The 18,820-nt window shown below is 38.0% G+C and overlaps 1 protein-coding gene across 3 annotated transcripts in view; it reads left to right on the top strand.

The window, feature by feature from the left end:
• fli1rs (Fli-1 proto-oncogene, ETS transcription factor-related sequence) overlaps positions 1-17,984 on the top strand; it is a 38,782-nt gene extending 20,798 nt beyond the window's left edge. For 2 of the 3 annotated variants that reach the window (XM_022218872.2, XM_022218873.2), the window contains exons 3-10: positions 3,050-3,216; positions 9,536-9,739; positions 11,210-11,302; positions 13,011-13,079; positions 13,236-13,298; positions 15,156-15,203; positions 15,434-15,520; positions 16,959-17,984. In XM_022218872.2, coding sequence (XP_022074564.1) covers positions 3,050-3,216; positions 9,536-9,739; positions 11,210-11,302; positions 13,011-13,079; positions 13,236-13,298; positions 15,156-15,203; positions 15,434-15,520; positions 16,959-17,482 — 1,255 coding nt within the window. In that variant the 3' untranslated portion in view covers positions 17,483-17,984. The remainder of the gene's footprint in view (positions 1-3,049; positions 3,217-9,535; positions 9,740-11,209; positions 11,303-13,010; positions 13,080-13,235; positions 13,299-15,155; positions 15,204-15,433; positions 15,521-16,958) is intronic. The other variant, XM_022218874.2, reaches the window with a different exon arrangement.
• The last annotated feature ends 836 nt before the right edge of the window (positions 17,985-18,820 follow it).

The raw sequence follows: 18,820 nt of genomic DNA, 5'->3' as shown, positions 1-18,820 counted from the left end.
GGACAGAAAATAATTTTAATCTTATTTTTTACAGATTTGAAATTACAAATATCTAGTGAATACACAGAAAAATTTAAAGAATTATATTACACATAATTTAACTGTAAAAAAAAAAAACCCAAACCAAAACCGTTAACATCCACAGTAAAAGTCTGCAGTTTTACTAAAAGTATTTGATTCTCCTATGTAATCCTGTAATTTTACATTATTTTTACTGTATTCAGCAAGAAAAAAAAAATCTGATATTTGCTATTTGATTGAAAGTTTAAAGATCAAAAAGTGATATTTCTACAGATTTTCCCCAATTTTCTTAAATTACACATAGTATCAAGTAATATAACAAAAAATAATAAAAATGTAGAGATTGACAGTCAATAAAAACCTTTATTTTTAAAAAATGGCAATTGGCTCTCAACATTTCCAGCTTTTAAACTGTTCAGAAAAATGAAAAAACTGGAATAAACTGAAAATTCTGGCAGTTGGGGGAGAAAACATGAAAAACAACCATTAATAAAGCACAATTTCTGTCCTCAATGTTACCATATCCTTAAAGAACATTTATGTGTAAAACTAGTAATTCAGTTTCAATATTGCAAGAATCAACCGGTAATTTCAAATCATATCAGGCATTATGAGTTTTTGCACAAGACTCTACATGAAAATCTTGACATTTAGCAGATCACTAATGTTAACCATTTCCTTACTGTCAAACCCTGAGTAAGCAGCATCGACACGTCTCAGATCTGACGGTGCGTTTCCTGTATTAATGTAGTCCAATTTGAATAGTCTTAGTATTTAAACACGGGCACTAGTCGTGGAAGTCATTAACCATTACAGAAGTGTCTGCCATGGTGGCCCACGGCTAGCTCAACCGCCACAATTATCTCGACCGTACAAACACCAAAAACCACCTCACCCACCCACAAAAAAATAAACAAAACACAACTGACATATGAATAACAAAATGATCCATTAAACAATTTGGATTTGAACATTAACATTCCCATGGCTGTTTACACTTCATACTCAAAACTGCTGCGGTCAGAGCGACCGCTTCCTGGGTCGCTGTGGTGTTAAATACAATTAGACTCACTGCAGACTTTCACAATAAATGAACCTGCAACGGTTTCACTTGTTCACTGAAGTCATTGCTAGTCCAGCTGGAACAGCAATCATCACTGTTTTCAAAGGTACAATGATATTTTGACAATTAACCAATAACTTGCAATATTACAACATTGATGACAACACATTTAATGAACATTTTTGTTGTTAAGACTTCTCTGATTAAACAAGATATCGCTCACATCGTTGCAGAATTAAAGAACTATAACTTCGTTTCTGTTGCTTGTTAATAACAGCGTCAAATTTGACAAATCTATTTAAAATAGTAAACTTACATTTATTTGAAATTTGAATAGTTTCACCAATTAAATAAAAAGGAAACTGATTTAATTAAAAAATACAACTTTTAGGGTAATGTAGGGTTATCATTTATGGATGTTATTTTACAATACATATGTAAATCCAGTCTGGCTTTATAACTTTCTTTTTTAATGTATTTCAAAAACACAGAAAAAACATTAAAACATCTCTGCCTGTACTCAGATCTGCTGTTATGGTAACGTTAACTTGTCGGGCCACCTCTGACATAAGCTGAAATAAACCAGACAAACCTGTAAATGAGCAGAATTAGGGCTCTTTAAGTTGGATCTTCAAATCTTAGTTGCAGTTTAACCCTGCAAGATGCAATAACTTACCACTAATGTAGATGTAAGAAGAAGAAAAAAAAAAGTTGTGCAGTGAAAACTATTTCAGTTCAGTGACTCACAAGGTTGAATGAGGTAGTGGTGTCGCTAAGAAGCAGTGAGACTAAAGTCATCTCCTGTCACCAACAGATATTAGCAGATATTAGCACCACAAGAGGAAACACTCTGCCACCCAGCTGAAACTACAAAATAAGAGATTAGCAGCCACAGTAAAACCATGTTATGTGTTGAGTAGTACAGCATGTAAATGGTCAAATGCAAAGCTTTCAAACAAAGATGGCAAGTACAGCAAGAGAGCAAGTTCCAGTTTTAACTATTTTGACTTGAAACTTGATCAGAATGGCTGAAAGTGTTGTCTTAAATATCTTTAAATATGTTCAAAATTACTAAAGATGGTTTTAATTAAAGAGTTAATTATTAAGGAAATGTTAAAAAATGACAAACATTCGTTCCAAATTGACTTAATACCATGTTCAAAATTACCCCAAATCTATCCAAAATTGCTTGAACTTTGTCCAAAATGACAAAAAAAGTTAAAAGTAAACAAAAGTTCAAAATTTTTAAAAATGGCCAAAAATTTTTTTGAAATGATCCAAAAAAAAACTTAAAATTTTGTCCAACTACTGAGTTGAAATAACAAGAAGGTTCCTCTAAGCGTATATGGCCAAGAAATGTAGAATTTATTAATAAAGTTCCAGTTTTTACCATTTTGACTTGAGACTTGTTCAAAATGGCTCAATGTTGTCTTAAATATCTTTAAACTTGTCCAGAACTACTAAAAATGGTTTGCAATTACTAAAGAAATGTGTCCAAAATGACTAAGAACCTTTCCAGAATTACTACAACCAATCTAAAATTTCTCAAATCTGTGCGAAATGACAATAATAAATACTTATTGGCCCTTTAAAATAAAAAAAAAGTGCTTTCATTCAAGGGAGGTTTTGGGTCCAAAAAAGTCCCTGTAAGTGTCAAAATTGAAACAACTTTTAACATCAGTAAATTTTGATGTGGCAACTATGGAAGTAAAGGTTCCAGTTTTTGGATGAATTATTGGATTGGAAGCAGAAAACTAGTGTGAATAAGGGTCTATATGTTGTTAAATGTGCAAAGTTACAGGCTGCTTCCATGCTCAAGTTCACCAACATATGAGGCTTGTGACTGTTGTCATTCAGATACTGGACATGAAAAGTGAACAGAGAAACCGATGATAATTCAACACCACCACGATAAACCTCTTGGTTTTTGAGTCGCTGACCCCTCTTCTCCTCTGTGTGTTCCAGCCGGGAGTCTCCGGTGGACTGCAGCGTCACCAAGCGCTCTAGACACATGAGCAGCGACGGGGCCCCGCTGCCGTACCAGGCCTCGTACCCGGAGCCTCGGGTCAGCCCCCAGACCGCCACCCCGCCCAGCAGCACCACCGAGGAGAAGAGGGTCATCGTGCCGGCAGGTGAGCTGAGTCACTCGCATGCCTGCTATCCTCACGGCCGATCACAAGGCGCTTTCCCAAGACACACGGCGGCTTATGCAATAGCTGAATCAGAAATGGGCACGGACTTCTGTTTCTCACCAACTACTGCTGCTGCTGCTTCGTGCCACAGCTGAGCAGCAGCAGGCCGCCTGGTTCCACAAGATATCAGAGTTTAAAACAAACACGACTCACAGTATGAAGAGTAAACTTAGCACTCAGCAGGAACAGATGTGTGAGCAGGCGTGGACGTTTTCATTTTGGGTCACCCTGCTTCCCTTTTCAGTCCAGTAACGAAAAAAAGATGACCAGCAGCTTCTTCTGAAGTCAAATTATTGACGATATTTATCAGGCTTTGAAACTGACTTCTGTGAGCCCAAGTACACATGAAAATCTCCTTTGAACCTTCTGGACTTTAAGCAGTTTTGGGGCATTTTATTTGCTCCTGTTACATTTCTTCCTCACTCTGGCTTCATTTGTCACTGCTGTATGCAGTCGTTCTTCTCTATGGAAACAGAACAAACATGACTAGAAGTAGAGAGAACCGTCTTCTTGACAGTATGACACAGCTGGACTGTCAAATTATAAAAGAAAAGCTGAACTGCATTAATTGTCCATTTTTACAAAGAATTTTGTTCACAGGTGTTACGTTCATGGAGGCTCCACATCTTACAGATATTTACATTTCTCTATTTGTCTCCATTCTGCTCTGTGGTTTTCTTCTTATATAATTTGGTGCAAATGGTTTATTTTTGGAAAACTTTTAAACTAGACATGGAAACTTAAATGATTCTGATGAGAACCCCCCCCCCACAATTTTAAGGTTTTATACTTTTTTGCGTTTTCCAACAGAACTACACATCACACGAGTAGTTTAAGGACTATTGGAAAGGAGAAAATCCAGTAATTCTTTTTGTTTATATGGTTCATGGCTCAGAAAAAATGATCTCATTTTTGGAAATTTGACATTTCTCAGAGGGTTGAAGGATCAAACTGGTGATTTTTCATATTAAAAGAACGCACACACAAGGCAAGTCATGTGTTTTTTTAGGCACATTTCAAACAACCGTTATGCCAAAGTGCTTTCCAGTGTACAAAAATAATAACTTATGCCTTGTGAATGAACCCAACAAAGTTTAAATACTGGAGTTACTGGCATTTATAGTGCAGTTTTACCCAAGTAATTTACATATTAGGCATTAGAACTCTAAAAAAAAAATACAGAAAAATATACAAAATACAGCTTTAATAGACTATAAAAGATATGAAGGCTGAGAATCTATAGTGTTCTTAATCATAGAGAAAAAAAGATCAACTCAGAGCTAAAACTATGACCCAACAAAAGTATAAACATGAAAACCAACAAAACCAAGGCTTCCTTGAGTTACATATGAGCAACAAGTATTTCCTCCATGCAGTCGAGCTCCACTATTGTTTTAAAAATGGTGTCTACTGTAAACCCTCACTAAGCATTTAACTCCACAGCTGAAAATAGTCCCTGACAAATGCAGTCCCCCCCCCCCCCCCGAGTTAAAACTAAAGAACCCAGCTGTTGGACAAAAACAAATAAATGATGCCAGCCTTATTGCATAAAACATAAAAGATTAATATCCTTCAGCGGAATTACAACAAAATGAGGATGTGTCACAGCTGCAAAGACACTCAAGGTTAAACCTGACAAACAATTTGCACGTATGAACTGATCACACATGCAGAGTGGGTTTTTCCATTTTCCCCACAGATTTACAACATTCCTCTTCACTGTAAAGCTTCATACAATCCGTCCGTTCTCTTTCATCCTCTCTATGAATCAGTGATCCACCCTTCCAAAAATACCCACAAACTCCACATTGTCTTCTTTCACAGCCTCCAAACCGGCGTTATCCTCAGAGACTCATCAGATGAGATGCGTGTTTGTGCGCAGACGATTTAATATTCAAGTAAAAATCCAACCAGATTCATGAATGAGTCACCGCAGTTATTCGGCCCAATAATAGGCGGATGTTACGTCACAGCAGCACGAACTCGCTGAGAACAATCAGGACCTGAGGGTGCGGTCGCCTCCGTCCTACTTTACGGGCAGCTCGCGCTCATAGTTTGCTGCTGGAAATGACACCTGATTTCTGTTCCAAATGAAAGCTGCCACTGACTAACCGTCTACACATGTCTGAGCGTCTGCAGTGAAATAACTAACAACAAAAACAGGCATGAAAATGTAGACATGAAAAACTGTTTGACCACTAGAGTGCGTCAAATTACCCTTTACTCACAATAATTACTGCAAAGGAGCAGGGAACGGTCTACGAAACTCTCTGTATGGCTGCAGGATCATTGTTTTTATTAACATTTCTACCCAAAAACGCTGCATCATAAATCCAAAATGGTGGTTTGTGGTTTTATCTGTTCAAATTTTTAAGTCTACAAGAAACCCACAGATTCAAAAACATTCTCTGATTAACTGTGGTGAAGGGAGGCGTGAACCAACTGTGACGTCACCCGTTAGTTTCAACGCTGAGAAAATGAAGCCCAGATTTTGCTACTTCCTGGTCGCCATTTTGGATTTTTTGGAGCCAGTGATGTAAAAAGCGTCATCAAAAAGGCTGGACCGGAGAGCGACTCGGGGCAGGACCAGTATATGGGACTGTCAATCAAGTATAGCCACGCCCCCTGGCTCCGCCAACTTTAACGATTTATTTAAAACTCAGTATTGATTTATTTTAAGATCGGCCACCTGATCTCTCATTTTGACCATGAAAACTAACGGGAAAAAAATCCTGAGCTGTAGAAAATCAGTCTATCAAATTTTATTTTTTCCAAAAATGAATTTGGGTCTATGGAGAAAAAGCTTTTTGGAGCCAACCCTAGCGGACGGCGTGATATTGCAAGTTTTTGACACTTCCGGGTGGGCTTCAATTTTGGAGCCAGATGCTACGTCCATCTTTATATACAGTCTATGGGTGAAGGCATACAGGCTTTTGAATCTGAATAAATGGTGAACATTGTGCAACAGTAGGTATATTCTACTCATCAGGACCCTCTGTGGCAGTTTAATTTCAAAAAAGTTAATATTTTGATCTAATTATTGACTGATAAAAAAACTAAACTGTAAGCAGTAAACTAGCGAGGCTTCATGATGATATCCATTTGGTAGAATGGATACCATTCTACCAAATGGTAGACATTTGGTAGAATAACACCAGAAACTACTCAGTAGTTTCTGGTGTTATTCAGCACTTTCATGTCCAACAAACAAATAATGTTGAGTGAAGGGCTATTCAGAGTGTTTCTGGATGAGTCTGCTCTAATGCACTTGCATGCATTTTTTCCCCCCAATAAAGATGTATTGAATTTTACATTATTTCTACATTTTCCTGTCCTCACATTTATCAGATTTTCTAGATAAATAATTATAATATTCTGCAGATTTTTAGAGATTTTTTTAATAGAATTCACAGCTTGATTAATAAAGCATTTGGTAAAGAAAAAAAATATTTTTTTCTGGCTGCTGACTATTTTCTGATTTACAGAGGGATGAAAAAGATTTCTGAATGGCCTTCTGTAAAAACTGTTTGGCTACAATGTGTCAACAAAATCTGGACGTTTGTGCAAATGTGCACAATTTTAACAAGATAATAGCTTATTGATATATTTAAGCACAAAATTTGAAACAATAATTGTTTTCATGTAAGCCTTCATCTGAGACAGTTTCATGGTGATTTATACACATTTAAAAGTTTTACCTGTAATGCACTTTAAGAGTCACTCAGTATAATAGACGCAGAAAAAAATAAATTGGCATGTTTACTTGTTTGAGAGCATTAAAATCTTGTTCCCTCAGTTCTTTAATCAATGCATGGCAGGGTCACAGAGCACTGATAGGATCATTTGCTAAGCCTTTAAAAAAAAAACCCCAACAAAACCATGATTTGTCATATGCTGATTGCGTTGAAAGAGTGGAGGCATCTATACTCATATGTTGGTGTAAAATTGTAATGCATGAGCAGAATTTCTATGAGAAAACACAGAAGACATCAAACCTAAACTTCCTAAAATAATATGTGATGAAAAAGCCTTCTGTGTACGCACAGTTGAATACCTGGGCTCAATTATGGAATTAGTGTGGAAAAAGGTTCAATACTAACATGAATTAAACACCCAAGATCTGATACAAAACGGTATAAAATATGTAACTGTTGAATAAAAATAAGCCATGTTCCAATGAAGCTAAAACTCCTTCACTTGGAAATTTTAATTTTATTGGTTTTCACTGATAATTTGCTTGAAATTGTTTATTTGAACAACTGAAATCGGAAAAATATGAGTTAATTTGCAATTAAAAATCACCGCTCAAGACTGGTGCACTAAAAACTCACAGGTTTGTCACAAATATCACCTCAACAGACTGTTAGAGCGATCATTTATTTATTTGACTCTTGTTTCCTTCTAGGAGCAAAGAGAAAGAAAAAAAACAAAACTAATTTTGCATCTAAATGTGAAACTTTAAAATATGCATGTAAATATGATACAGGTATCATCTCAAAATTTGGAATCCTTCATGGTTAAAAAAAAAATCTCATTTTATAAAAAATTATGTCTAAATTTTAAGTCTAATTCCAGGGATCTGCAGAGATTCTGAACACAGGTCAACAAATAAAGTCCTTTTCCAAACTTTGTACCCACTCTACTACCAGTTTCACAATCGGTATCAAAATCACAAGTATCTCTGAGTAGTTTCTGGTGTTATTCAGCACTTTCATGTCCAACAAACAAATAATGTTGAGTGAAGGGCTCTTCAGAGTGTTTCTGGATGAGTCTGCTCTATTCAAACAGTAGGAGCTTCTTTTTTTTCCCCACTAAGGAAACCGACATAACAGCCTCTGTGACCACATAAAACCAGATAATATGCCCCCAACATTAAAAACTACAACATCTTAGACATGTTTTGATTCAACAAAGTAAAGTATAACAGCACTGCAGACTCAGATTTGGTGTCGCTGGTTTATAAAGAATTTTTGTGAATATGCGAACATTTTGAAAGTGAACTGCTTTAACGAGGTGAAAGAAGGTCCGTCACTGGAAAGCCAGCACAGTGTCTAAAACTAACCCTACAAGTCTCATACAAACTGAGCTCAGACAAACTTTCCATCTTCAGAAAACATTCTTTTAGTGTCAAGCACTGGAAAGTGAAGCTCAAATATTCACAAGAGAGAATTATTTTATATATAGTATACAACAGAAGCGAGTCATCACCTAAATGCTTAAACCTTAAAGTAAATGCATGACATCAAGCCAACTACTTCCTCTTTTGAACAATTGAAAAAACAAACTTTACAAAGACTATATTGAAAATTTAGGCCTCAAAGTAAAAACTCAAAGCAACAAAAGTGAATCCACCCATGATCACTGAAACAGAGTTCACCTGTGATTTTCAATCAGCTTAACTGCATGAACGTGGTTCTAAAATAAGCTGTGAACAGCAGAACTCTCCCAGATTTGGACCTATGAGTTGTTGAGATCCACTTAAAAAAAAAAAAAAAAATCGGTGGAATCTCAGTTACAGCAGTAATCTGAAGGTATAGAAGGAGAAATAGTCCCACTAAGCAGAGCTGCAGTGGTCGTCCTCTTAAAATATCTCTACAGTTTCACAAAACAGACGGCAGCAGGTTCAGACTTGGCACAGGAGTAATCAGTGAAAATTAGAGTTTCTGTGAAGCTCTGGCAACTGCAAAATGAAGCTTAGCTAAACCTGATCAATGTTGGGAGCACATTCTTTAGTCATTTAAGACATTTGTTGGGCTCCAGCATGAGTCCAGCATGTTTGGTGTAAACCTGACTAGGACCACCACAGTGAACGTATAGTCCCGACAGTGAAGCATGGAGGTGGGGGTGTGATGGTAAGGAGGTTATACGAGTGCAAAAGGTGTTGGAAAGATGACATTTATAGATGCACCATGAATGCCTGACAAAATGACTCCAAGTCTGCAATTTTATAAAAGAGCAAACGCTCAGCTTAGAAGTAATCCGACTACTGCAAGGTAAGACGTTAGAATCATTTGACATTTAAGCGATATCGCACAGAGGTGCACTCACTGCCGTTATGTCTTGTATTTGCACAGGAAATGAGAGATGAGTTCCACCAGAGTGAGTTAAGATAACTGATCTATCGGTGACTTTTACAACTTCCTTTTCATGCGACTATGTTTCAGCAAAATAACATAACAATGTGTGCAAACTCAGAAAAACTAAAAATTAAACTCGTGCTGTAAATGCAAACTGAAAGTCTGTTCTAAATCTTTGCCAGATCCTGAGGTTTGGACGCAGGACCACGTACGGCAGTGGTTGGACTGGGCCATCAAGGAGTATGTCCTGGAGGAGGTGGACGTTGTGCTGTTCCAAGCACTCGACGGCAAGGCCCTGTGCAAGATGACTAAAGAAGACATGATGCGGCTCACGTCGGCCTACAACGCAGACATCCTCCTCTCACACCTCAGTTACCTCCGACAGAGTAAGGTCCCAGATCCCTCTCTGCAGCTGATAGCACTATTCTGTTCTTATTGACATCCAGTAGCAGAAGGGTCAGTCAGCTCCACCCTGACCTTCTTAGGACCAGTTGATAGTTTATCTACAATAACTTTAGTGTAGCATTAGAGGGATACAGGACCTTGAAGTATCGTAGATCAAAATGTCAGACCTTTTGAATACTTTTCTATCATGTATGAGCACAAGTGACCACCATTAAAATTTAGGGCCGAAAAAAAAAAAAAAAAGAAACGAGCTCTGCTAAAAACAAAACCATTTCTTATAATTCAAAAAAAAAAAAAAATTTAAAAAGTGAATTTTGGGTAAATTTTCAAGGTCCATATCAGCATGTGGGAAACATGGCAGGTCAGAACTAGTGAAAATAAAAAAGGGTCTCATCTACATTTGACTTTATGCTCATCTTTACTCGGATGAAATCACACCATAAATAACACTATATGGTTGCAGTTAAACTTGATAGATCGACACCAATTGGATTTTTTAATACAGGAAAGCCCTTTGACACAACAGCTGCTGTTTAAATGTGCTGTGAATTATCACAGAACAGAAAACTCATCCAGTGTACCAATGTTTCTTTCTATGACTCCAGAGACGGTAAACTGCTGCAGTCCTACTGATGAAACTATGATATACCACATAACAGTATTGCTCGAAGCTGGTTACAAAAAACCCCCAACAAAAAACAGATGTAGTCTTCAGACTGACACCTGGAGTGGATGTTGAACCAATTTGGTTGCAGTTTTTAATCTGAACTTGTGTTCTTCAGTCGTGAACATTTCATGCGTTCATCTGCTGTGCTGATGCAGTTATGAGGCTCAGAGAAGACAGCCAAAGTAGCACAAAATAAAAAGCGTGAAATTTCGACCCATCTCTGTGTATTCAAGGGCCTTTCACAACTCGTCCATTACTGAAAAATTGACATTTTCCTGGTGCAGCTGCTTTTCTTTTTTGTTTTAATCACTGCAAAATCGTATAAATTCCAAATTACAACTGTTCCTTTTGTCTTTTTGTGGCGAGCATCTTCGCCATTTCCTGAAATTATGCTCTCAGAAGAATAACTGATAATTGCAGCTATTCTAAAAACAATTCTGCATGCTGTTGAATTTCTGAAACTTTTCAAAGAGGAAGAGAGATGTGAGATGCTTGCGGTCTTCGGTGAGTTTTGTGACCGCTGTTCCTTTTGAGTGCAGGTTTCCTGTGTTTGGCTTAAAACATCGACGTCATCGTGATGTTGGATCCTTGCTGCATTACATAATTTATGTTTCTGACTGAAGCAGCAGCGGTTTGGTTTTCAAGGTGAAATCGGCAGCAAAATCTCTGCCGTTGAGGCTTCAAGGCAAACAGGGTCCTTGACGGAGTCAGCTCCTCCCAAATGTTTTTATGTCTCTTGTGCCAATCCTAACCCTTTGTAAAAAAAGAACAATCTTTGTTCCAGGTAGCCCCACGTTCTCGTACTCCTCCAATCCCACAAACACTCCACCTCCACCACCACAACAGCAGCAACCACCCAGACTGCAGGTCAAAGCAGGTGAGATCATCCACGCTTCATATCAGCTCCTTGTAAAAGCAAATGCATGACGGAAACCTGCATGCATGTCAGAATAGTTTAAGTTGTTAAATGCTCTGAACTCCAAGCAGTTTCTGGGTTTTTGTTTTTCTCTTTGCCATCTTTTTTATTCAATGAGGTCTCATTTTTCACTGCAGTATAAAGTCCTGCACCTCTATGGAAACAGCACAACCATGACTAGAAGTACAGGGAACTAATAACAAAAGAAACATTTCTTTTACACAAATAAATTAAACCTGGGGTCAACATGTATGGCATTTTTCAAAATTTCTACAGGTATTACCTTCATTAGCGAGGGAAAAAACGCACACTACAGATATTTCACAATTCATACTTTCATAGAATCTACAAACTTTTCCATTCCACTCTGCACATTAACTTTGCAAAGATATTTCACCATGCTGAATGGATCTTCCAACACTCATGCATTTAATCATTTTTCTTGCTAAACTTTTTAGATGACATGCACAGAATACAGTGATTTTAATGAAATATCACAAATTTAAAGACATTTTTAATTATTTTTCTTGTGGAAACGTAATTTTTAATTTATTATTTTGAGCATTTTAACGGTGTCATTCTGCACAAAAGCACATTTCTGAGTTCTCAGTACTTCTAGCTATAACTGGCTAGTGTTTCCATAGAGGTGAAGGACTTGATGCTTTTTGCTGCAGGGAAAAATGAGCTCATAGTGAGTAAAAATGTGACAGCAGCAAGAAACACCAAGAAACAGTTTGGAGTTCAGAGGTATAAAAAAAAGCGAGATAACTTATTGATCAATCCAGAACTATGGTTTTTTTTAGCAAATGCTTTGAATACGTAAAAAAGCAGAGTTTTAGGGTGTGAATAGTGTTAGTAACATCTGTAGGATCTTGGAAAACTTTGCCCACTTTTGTAAAAGAAATAAGCAAAGAAATTAAATTCATTTTTTGCTGTTTTAAGGATTTATGTCGTTCTGTGTCATACTGCACAAAACATTTGAGTTCTAGAGTTCTCTCTCCTTCTAGTCATGGTATGATGTCTCCATAGAGGTGCAGGACTTTATATTCCAGAGAAAAATGAAACCGGCTGGATTTCAGAGGGTTATAGTTAGAGGGGAAAATGTTGCTCTAAAAAGAGAATGATTTCTAAGTGAATTAAATGAGGCTAACATTGTGCAGACTTCTCCTTTTTGTCACCATTATTAGTCGCACTCTGGGTGTTTCTGGGTGTGAATCAGAGCTCAGAGTTCACCATCGAGCTGTGAGGAACTACTTGAATGATTTAGGGATTCAAACATAATGTGCCGAGTTTCAAAACCATAGTTTCAAAAGTCTAAAAGGTTCACTGGCACAACATTCACCTCGGCTGACAAAACTGTGATGAGTCCAAAACTCAACAGCCAGTTTCAGACAGGAAACAGCTGCGCCGACAAAGGAAACGGGGGGTTTGGGTCCTGCTCCTGGGACACAACTCACAATCTTGTGGCGACAGGGGTGGCCTGAACAAAAGAATGCTCACCCAAGAAGCTGCGGGTCATCATCAGACCTCCATAGTCTTATCGTCTTGGTCTGCATTTATTGACTTCCTTCCTACCCCGGCTGACCTGTCTCAGTGTCCACTTCAAAGACTCTCAGTGCGGGTCGGTGTCATCGAGTCTCAACGTTTCTTGTTTGTGTCACGTTTGCAGAGAGCGGTTTTGATGAGATCAGCCGCAGGAACAGCTGGCCGCCAAACACCATGACTGCAGTGCCCAAAGGTATGAAAACAAAAACGACGATATGAAACAGGGATGATTTGTCATGCATGAATACCTTCAGGTTTTGCATAACATTTTACTCTGAATTCCAAAAGTAGCTTACAGCTGACGACCAAACCGTTTCACACAAGTTATATGTGCTTTTTTGATATCTAGGTTCTTCCATGGAGCACCAACACAGCACACGAGTTACAGAACCTCCTTCAAGAATTGTACAAGGTACCAAACAGTCAAATACATGTACCGCTGGGTGTTCAGCCTCAGTTTGTGCTGGAAAGAGACTGTATATAAAAGATAGATGTTACCACAGAGTCTGAAAAGTGACGCTCTAAACCTACATTCTCTAATAGCCAGCAGGGGGCGACACCTCTGGTTGCAAAAAAGAAGACCAATTATATGGAAGTCTGAGGAAACAATCTTACTTCTCACTTGATCCATTACCCGAGTGAATGAGTTTATGGTTCGCTAGTTCAAGTCTCCTTTCATACAGCATGATGCTCATACTATAAAGGTCTGATGTAGCCCAAAATAGACAATAAAGGAGGGTATGTTCTAGGCCAGGCTAACTTATGATCGACAGTGCTACTGGACGGGTTTATGTGAAACCTCAGTCTGACTCAGCCTTTGCTTGCGACATCAGTTTTCAAAGCTCAAGATGATGACATCCAAATTAAAAAAAATGCAAGTTTCTTTCAGGAGTCAAAAACTTATCTGGGTGACATATCACTGATCCTGTCTGATGTAGCCTTAAGTTGAAGCCTCAAGCAGGCTACAGAGGTCTGATAACCTCATTTCTTTCTAACTTCACAATCTGTAGTCGGTTTCACCTACAAAAGTTTATCAGACTCCATGGAGCCAACAAATTGATAAATTTTACTTTCTATTACATTTTCAGCACTAGTAAACAGAGTCTGGTGTATAAAATCAGGGGAGCTCCTCTTTAAATGTGAAATGTAAATGAGCGAATACATAAAATGTTATGTTGTAACTGAAGGGACAACATGAAGGAGGTTTCATAATTTTAGAAGACTGACTTTGCAGAGCAAGTAAAAGACAAAATATGTTGTAAAGATTAGAAAAAAGAAATAAGGGAGAAAAGTAAAGTAAACGCAGAACTGCCATAAATCTGCATTCAGTCAAACAACCAGCAGGGGGCGACTTCACTGGTTGCTAAAGAAGACTGGTTGTATAGAAGTCTATGGAACAATGAGCTATCTTCTCAATGAATTGGTTAAATAAGTAAACATTTTCCTGATGAGTTTATGGTCTCAATCACTAATTTTAGATCTTCTATATACATCACTATGTTCATTTAGAGTAGCATAGATGATAAATGAATATTTTGGTGCAGGGCTACATTGTGATTGACAGGTTCCTACTGTATGTCCATGTAGTCTACACACACTGTCACCTCTGTGCTTCACTGTCAGCACTATGCATTCACTCTAGTAGGTCTGATCGGGTTCACACCAAACATGCCAGACTCAAAAATAATCTTATCTTGGTCTCATCTAACTTAGGAATTCACCCCAACATTCCTCAAAAGTTTATGTTATAGTTTTGTGATGTTTTTTTTTTTTTTCGCTCCTCACTGATCTTCCTGTGTCCTTTTCCAGTTTTGTGAATATCACAATCAGATTTTTTTTTTTAGTTTATGTGACAAGTCTTTCCATTTGGAGCCATAATGCGGATGTGCAGACAGAAAAGGTCCAGAACTGAGAAAGTTCTGCTGCTCACAGCTCATTTAGAATTATGTTCATGCAGTTATTTATGATTGTTCAGAAGAGGAAGTACTCCACTGTGGAGGCACTCAATATTTGCCATTTAAGTGATACTACACAGGGGTGTTGGCATAATGTGTTGTATGCTGTATTGGCACCAATGCAAACCATCTGCATTTGGCTGATCAAATCATTGGTGTAATGCAACCACAGTTCAGAATGCTGATGCTTGTAAAGTCAAACAACATGTAAAGAGGTTTTCTCTAACCTTCAAGATGTGATTTTATGCAGAATCTTGGAAGTTTAGGATCCCCAAAGTATGAATGTGTCATATCAAGCTTTTTCTTTCTTGCAGATCCGTATCAAACATTAGGGCCCATCAGCAGCCGACTGGCCAACCCAGGTAAGGATCCAAACCACCGCAAGATAAACAGACAAATGAGGCCTTTACACTGTCTGCTTTGGCAACATGAGACAAACACAAGCAAGGGCTGGCGCACACACACTTCCTCTCCAAGATGGAGTAAACATCGAGCAACACATGTGTCAGAAGAGTTGCATCTCGCTTACGCTGAGACGAATTCGGGCTTCCCTCTCACCAAAATGACTGTTTGCCCTGCTGTTTCCTCACAGAAGGCCAAGCCCTCAGCTCATCCAAGAACCGAACGGGCAAACAAAGTCCATACAAGCTCCCTGACCCCAGCGCTCACAGGCCTGTGGGTAGGTGTCTGGCCCGATGTCTGTCACTTCCTCCAAGCCACACAGTGGAAAGGTCACATTTGACTGGTTAGAGTTGCGTCCCACCAATGTTATGAATGTTATAATGAATGAAGTATTTTTTTTAAAAACATTTTTACCTGAAATTTTTTCCAACAATTAACTTCACTTTTTCTTGTTTTGTTAAATTTAAAAAATAATAAAACAGGCAAGTAGCAGTTTACAGTACAAATTTTTTGTTTTTTTTACAATGCTTGACAGAAAGTACGCTTTTGTTTTGACTGTTATTAAAAAAGAAAAAAAACATTTGCAAGCAGATATTTAAGGTCATCAGTGTATATTGGGGACTGAATCATGGCAAACATTTTTTAACTGATTTTTTAGATTTTGCCTGTTTTGCCTAATTACAGATAATTCAATTCAATTTTATTTATATAGCACCAATTAGAATTCAGTTTGTCTCAAGAAGCTTCAGAGAATCCATATGCCTAAAGTAATGCACAAAAAAAGGTATTCATTTACACATTGACTAAAAAAAAAAAAAAGAAATGGGCAACACTGTCAATGTCCACAATAAATATATTTTCACATTTTTTTCACGTGTGGCTGCAGAACTAAACTTTTTACTGTATTTAAATAAAACAAATTTTTAATCATTTCACAGATACTTGCAATTATGGTAAAAAATATTTATATTAAGGACTAAAATATGGTAAATAAAGTGTAATTTAACAGATTTGTCTTGCTTTGTCAAATTGCGCATAACTATGTAAATTAATAGAAAAGTACACGTTTAACTCAAAGAAAAAAAGGCCAAAGACTGTAAAAAAGTATAAAAACCAATAATTTATTTTCAATGTGTGGCCACACAATTACACTCTTACTATATTTAATCTCCTAAAATAATATCATTTTACAGATATACTGTTAGTGTCATGTTTCAAAAATTTTTTGAACATTAGTACCCCACCAGGAAAAAAATAATTCACAAAAAAAGGACTGAAACAAAGGAAAAAAAACTGATTTTACAGATTCTTCCTGTTTCTGTACATTTACAGATAATTAGTAAAACAGCAGCCTTAATTTACATGCTGAATCTAAAAACTAATTATGGCCAAAACTATAAATTGCAATTTGAAGTTGTATTTGCTTTTATTTTTACTGTTTTAACACTTAACGAATGTCGTAGTATTTCGACATCTTTCACATATTTTTTGCCACCCTTGCTGGCAGATTTTTTACAGTTTTGTGACAGATTTTTCTGTTCTCGTGGCTTGGTATCTACAACCTTCCATACTGCAAGAATAAAAATGCTGAGACATAAAAACCCTTTACACAGCCATTCCTTGTAACTGAGCAGACATTCAGTCTTGCTTGGTGTGAATATCTCATGTCAAAGTCAGCAAATGACTCTTCAACTCACCCTCATCTCCCCTCTCAGGCTCGGGGCAGATCCAGCTGTGGCAGTTCCTCCTGGAACTGCTGTCTGACAGCAACAATGCCAGCATCATTACCTGGGAGGGCACAAACGGCGAATTCAAGATGACCGATCCAGACGAGGTGGCCAAGCGCTGGGGCGAACGCAAGAGCAAGCCCAACATGAACTACGACAAGTTGAGCCGTGCCCTGCGCTACTACTACGACAAGAACATCATGACGAAGGTCCACGGCAAACGCTACGCCTACAAGTTTGACTTCCAGGGCATCTCACAGGCACACCAGAATCACGCTGCAGAAGGCGGGATTGTTAAGTACCAGACTGAGATGTCTTACGTGCAGCCCTACCACAGCCACCAGCCCAAAATGAACTTCATGGGTGGCCATCCTGCGCCTATGCCCGTCTCCCCCGGCAACTTCTTCGGCCCTCCGTCGACATACTGGAACTCACCAAACAGCCCCATCTACCCTGGGTCAGCCATGACCAGACATCCTGCCACTCACTCCCACCTGAGCTCGTACTACTGAGGACGTTCATTTCGCACCCAAACAGGACGACACAGGAGACAAACCCAAGTGTGCTACAAAACAAACGCACCCGGCAGCACGTGAGCTGAACCCTGTCTGAAATGAAGGTGGTATGACGCTACGGTCCGTGTTGTAAAGGCATTATGATGTCGTCTTCATCACATTCCTTCTCAAAAATGGACAAAAAGTGAGGTTTAATTAACTCTGGCATTGTACTCTTGCAAGAGTTTTAAGAATATACCGATGACATACTGTATTAACGGTTACTCAGTTATGAAAGTTTTCTTCACATTTGTAAGTACTTCGTTTGATATTACCTGTTGCAAAGATAAAAGTATTTGCTGTGTGAGTAGCATAACGGTTTTATAACTTTCCACGTCACAGGTCGAAACTGCAGTTATGACATTCAAAGACCTGACATTTTGTAAAAGAATTTGTACAGAATGATGTAGCAATGAAACATTTAAGCATGATGTAAAGCTAATAAATAACGCTTGCACCAAGAGAATGGACTTGGACAGCTTCTTGTTAGATCAAAAAATACTCTGCAGGTTTGTCCTTGTTAAAATGGACCCATCGCACATTTTTGGAAATTCGGTTATTTGCTTTACAGCAAAATTCTCAAATGAAAGATAATATGCACGTGTTAATTTTTAAGAGAGCAGTATGTAGACTGGTAGCGTGAGGTTATATTTCCGTGTTGTCGAACATACAGACTTCTGTGGACCATTAACTTTCTAGTAGCCCTGAGTGATAAAACAGCCATATACACACGTGGACAAAATTGTTGGTACCCCTCAGTTAAAGAAGGAAACCCACAATTCTCACTGAAATCACTTGAAACTCACAAAAGTAACAATAAATAAAAATTTATTGAAAATTAATAATCAAAACAGCCATCACTTTTGAATTGTTGATTAACATAATTATTTAAAAAAACAAACTATGAAACAGGCCTGGACAAAAATGATGGTACCTCTATAAAAGATTGAAAACTATTTGACCAGAGTGACATGATTAACTCAGGTGTGTCATTTAATTGACATCACAGGTGTTTCCAAACTCATAATCAGTCAGTCTGCCTATTTAAGGGAGACAAGTAGTCACCCTGCTGTTTGGTGAAAAGGTGTGTACCACACTGAACATGGACACAGAAAGCGAAGGAGAGAATTGTCCCAGGACATCCGAAAAAAATGATAGACAACATCTTAAAGGTAAGGCTATAAGACCATCTCTAACAGCTTGAAGTTCCTGTGACAACAGTGGCTGATATTATTCAGAAGTTCAAGACCCACGGGACAGTAGCCAACCTCCCTGGACGTGGCCGCAAGAGGAAAA

Source organism: Acanthochromis polyacanthus, chromosome 12 (assembly GCF_021347895.1).
Source record: "Acanthochromis polyacanthus isolate Apoly-LR-REF ecotype Palm Island chromosome 12, KAUST_Apoly_ChrSc, whole genome shotgun sequence".
Taxonomy (NCBI): domain Eukaryota; kingdom Metazoa; phylum Chordata; class Actinopteri; family Pomacentridae; genus Acanthochromis; species Acanthochromis polyacanthus.
Note: the sequence above shows the minus strand (reverse complement) of the source record. Positions and strands in the feature narration are given on the sequence as shown.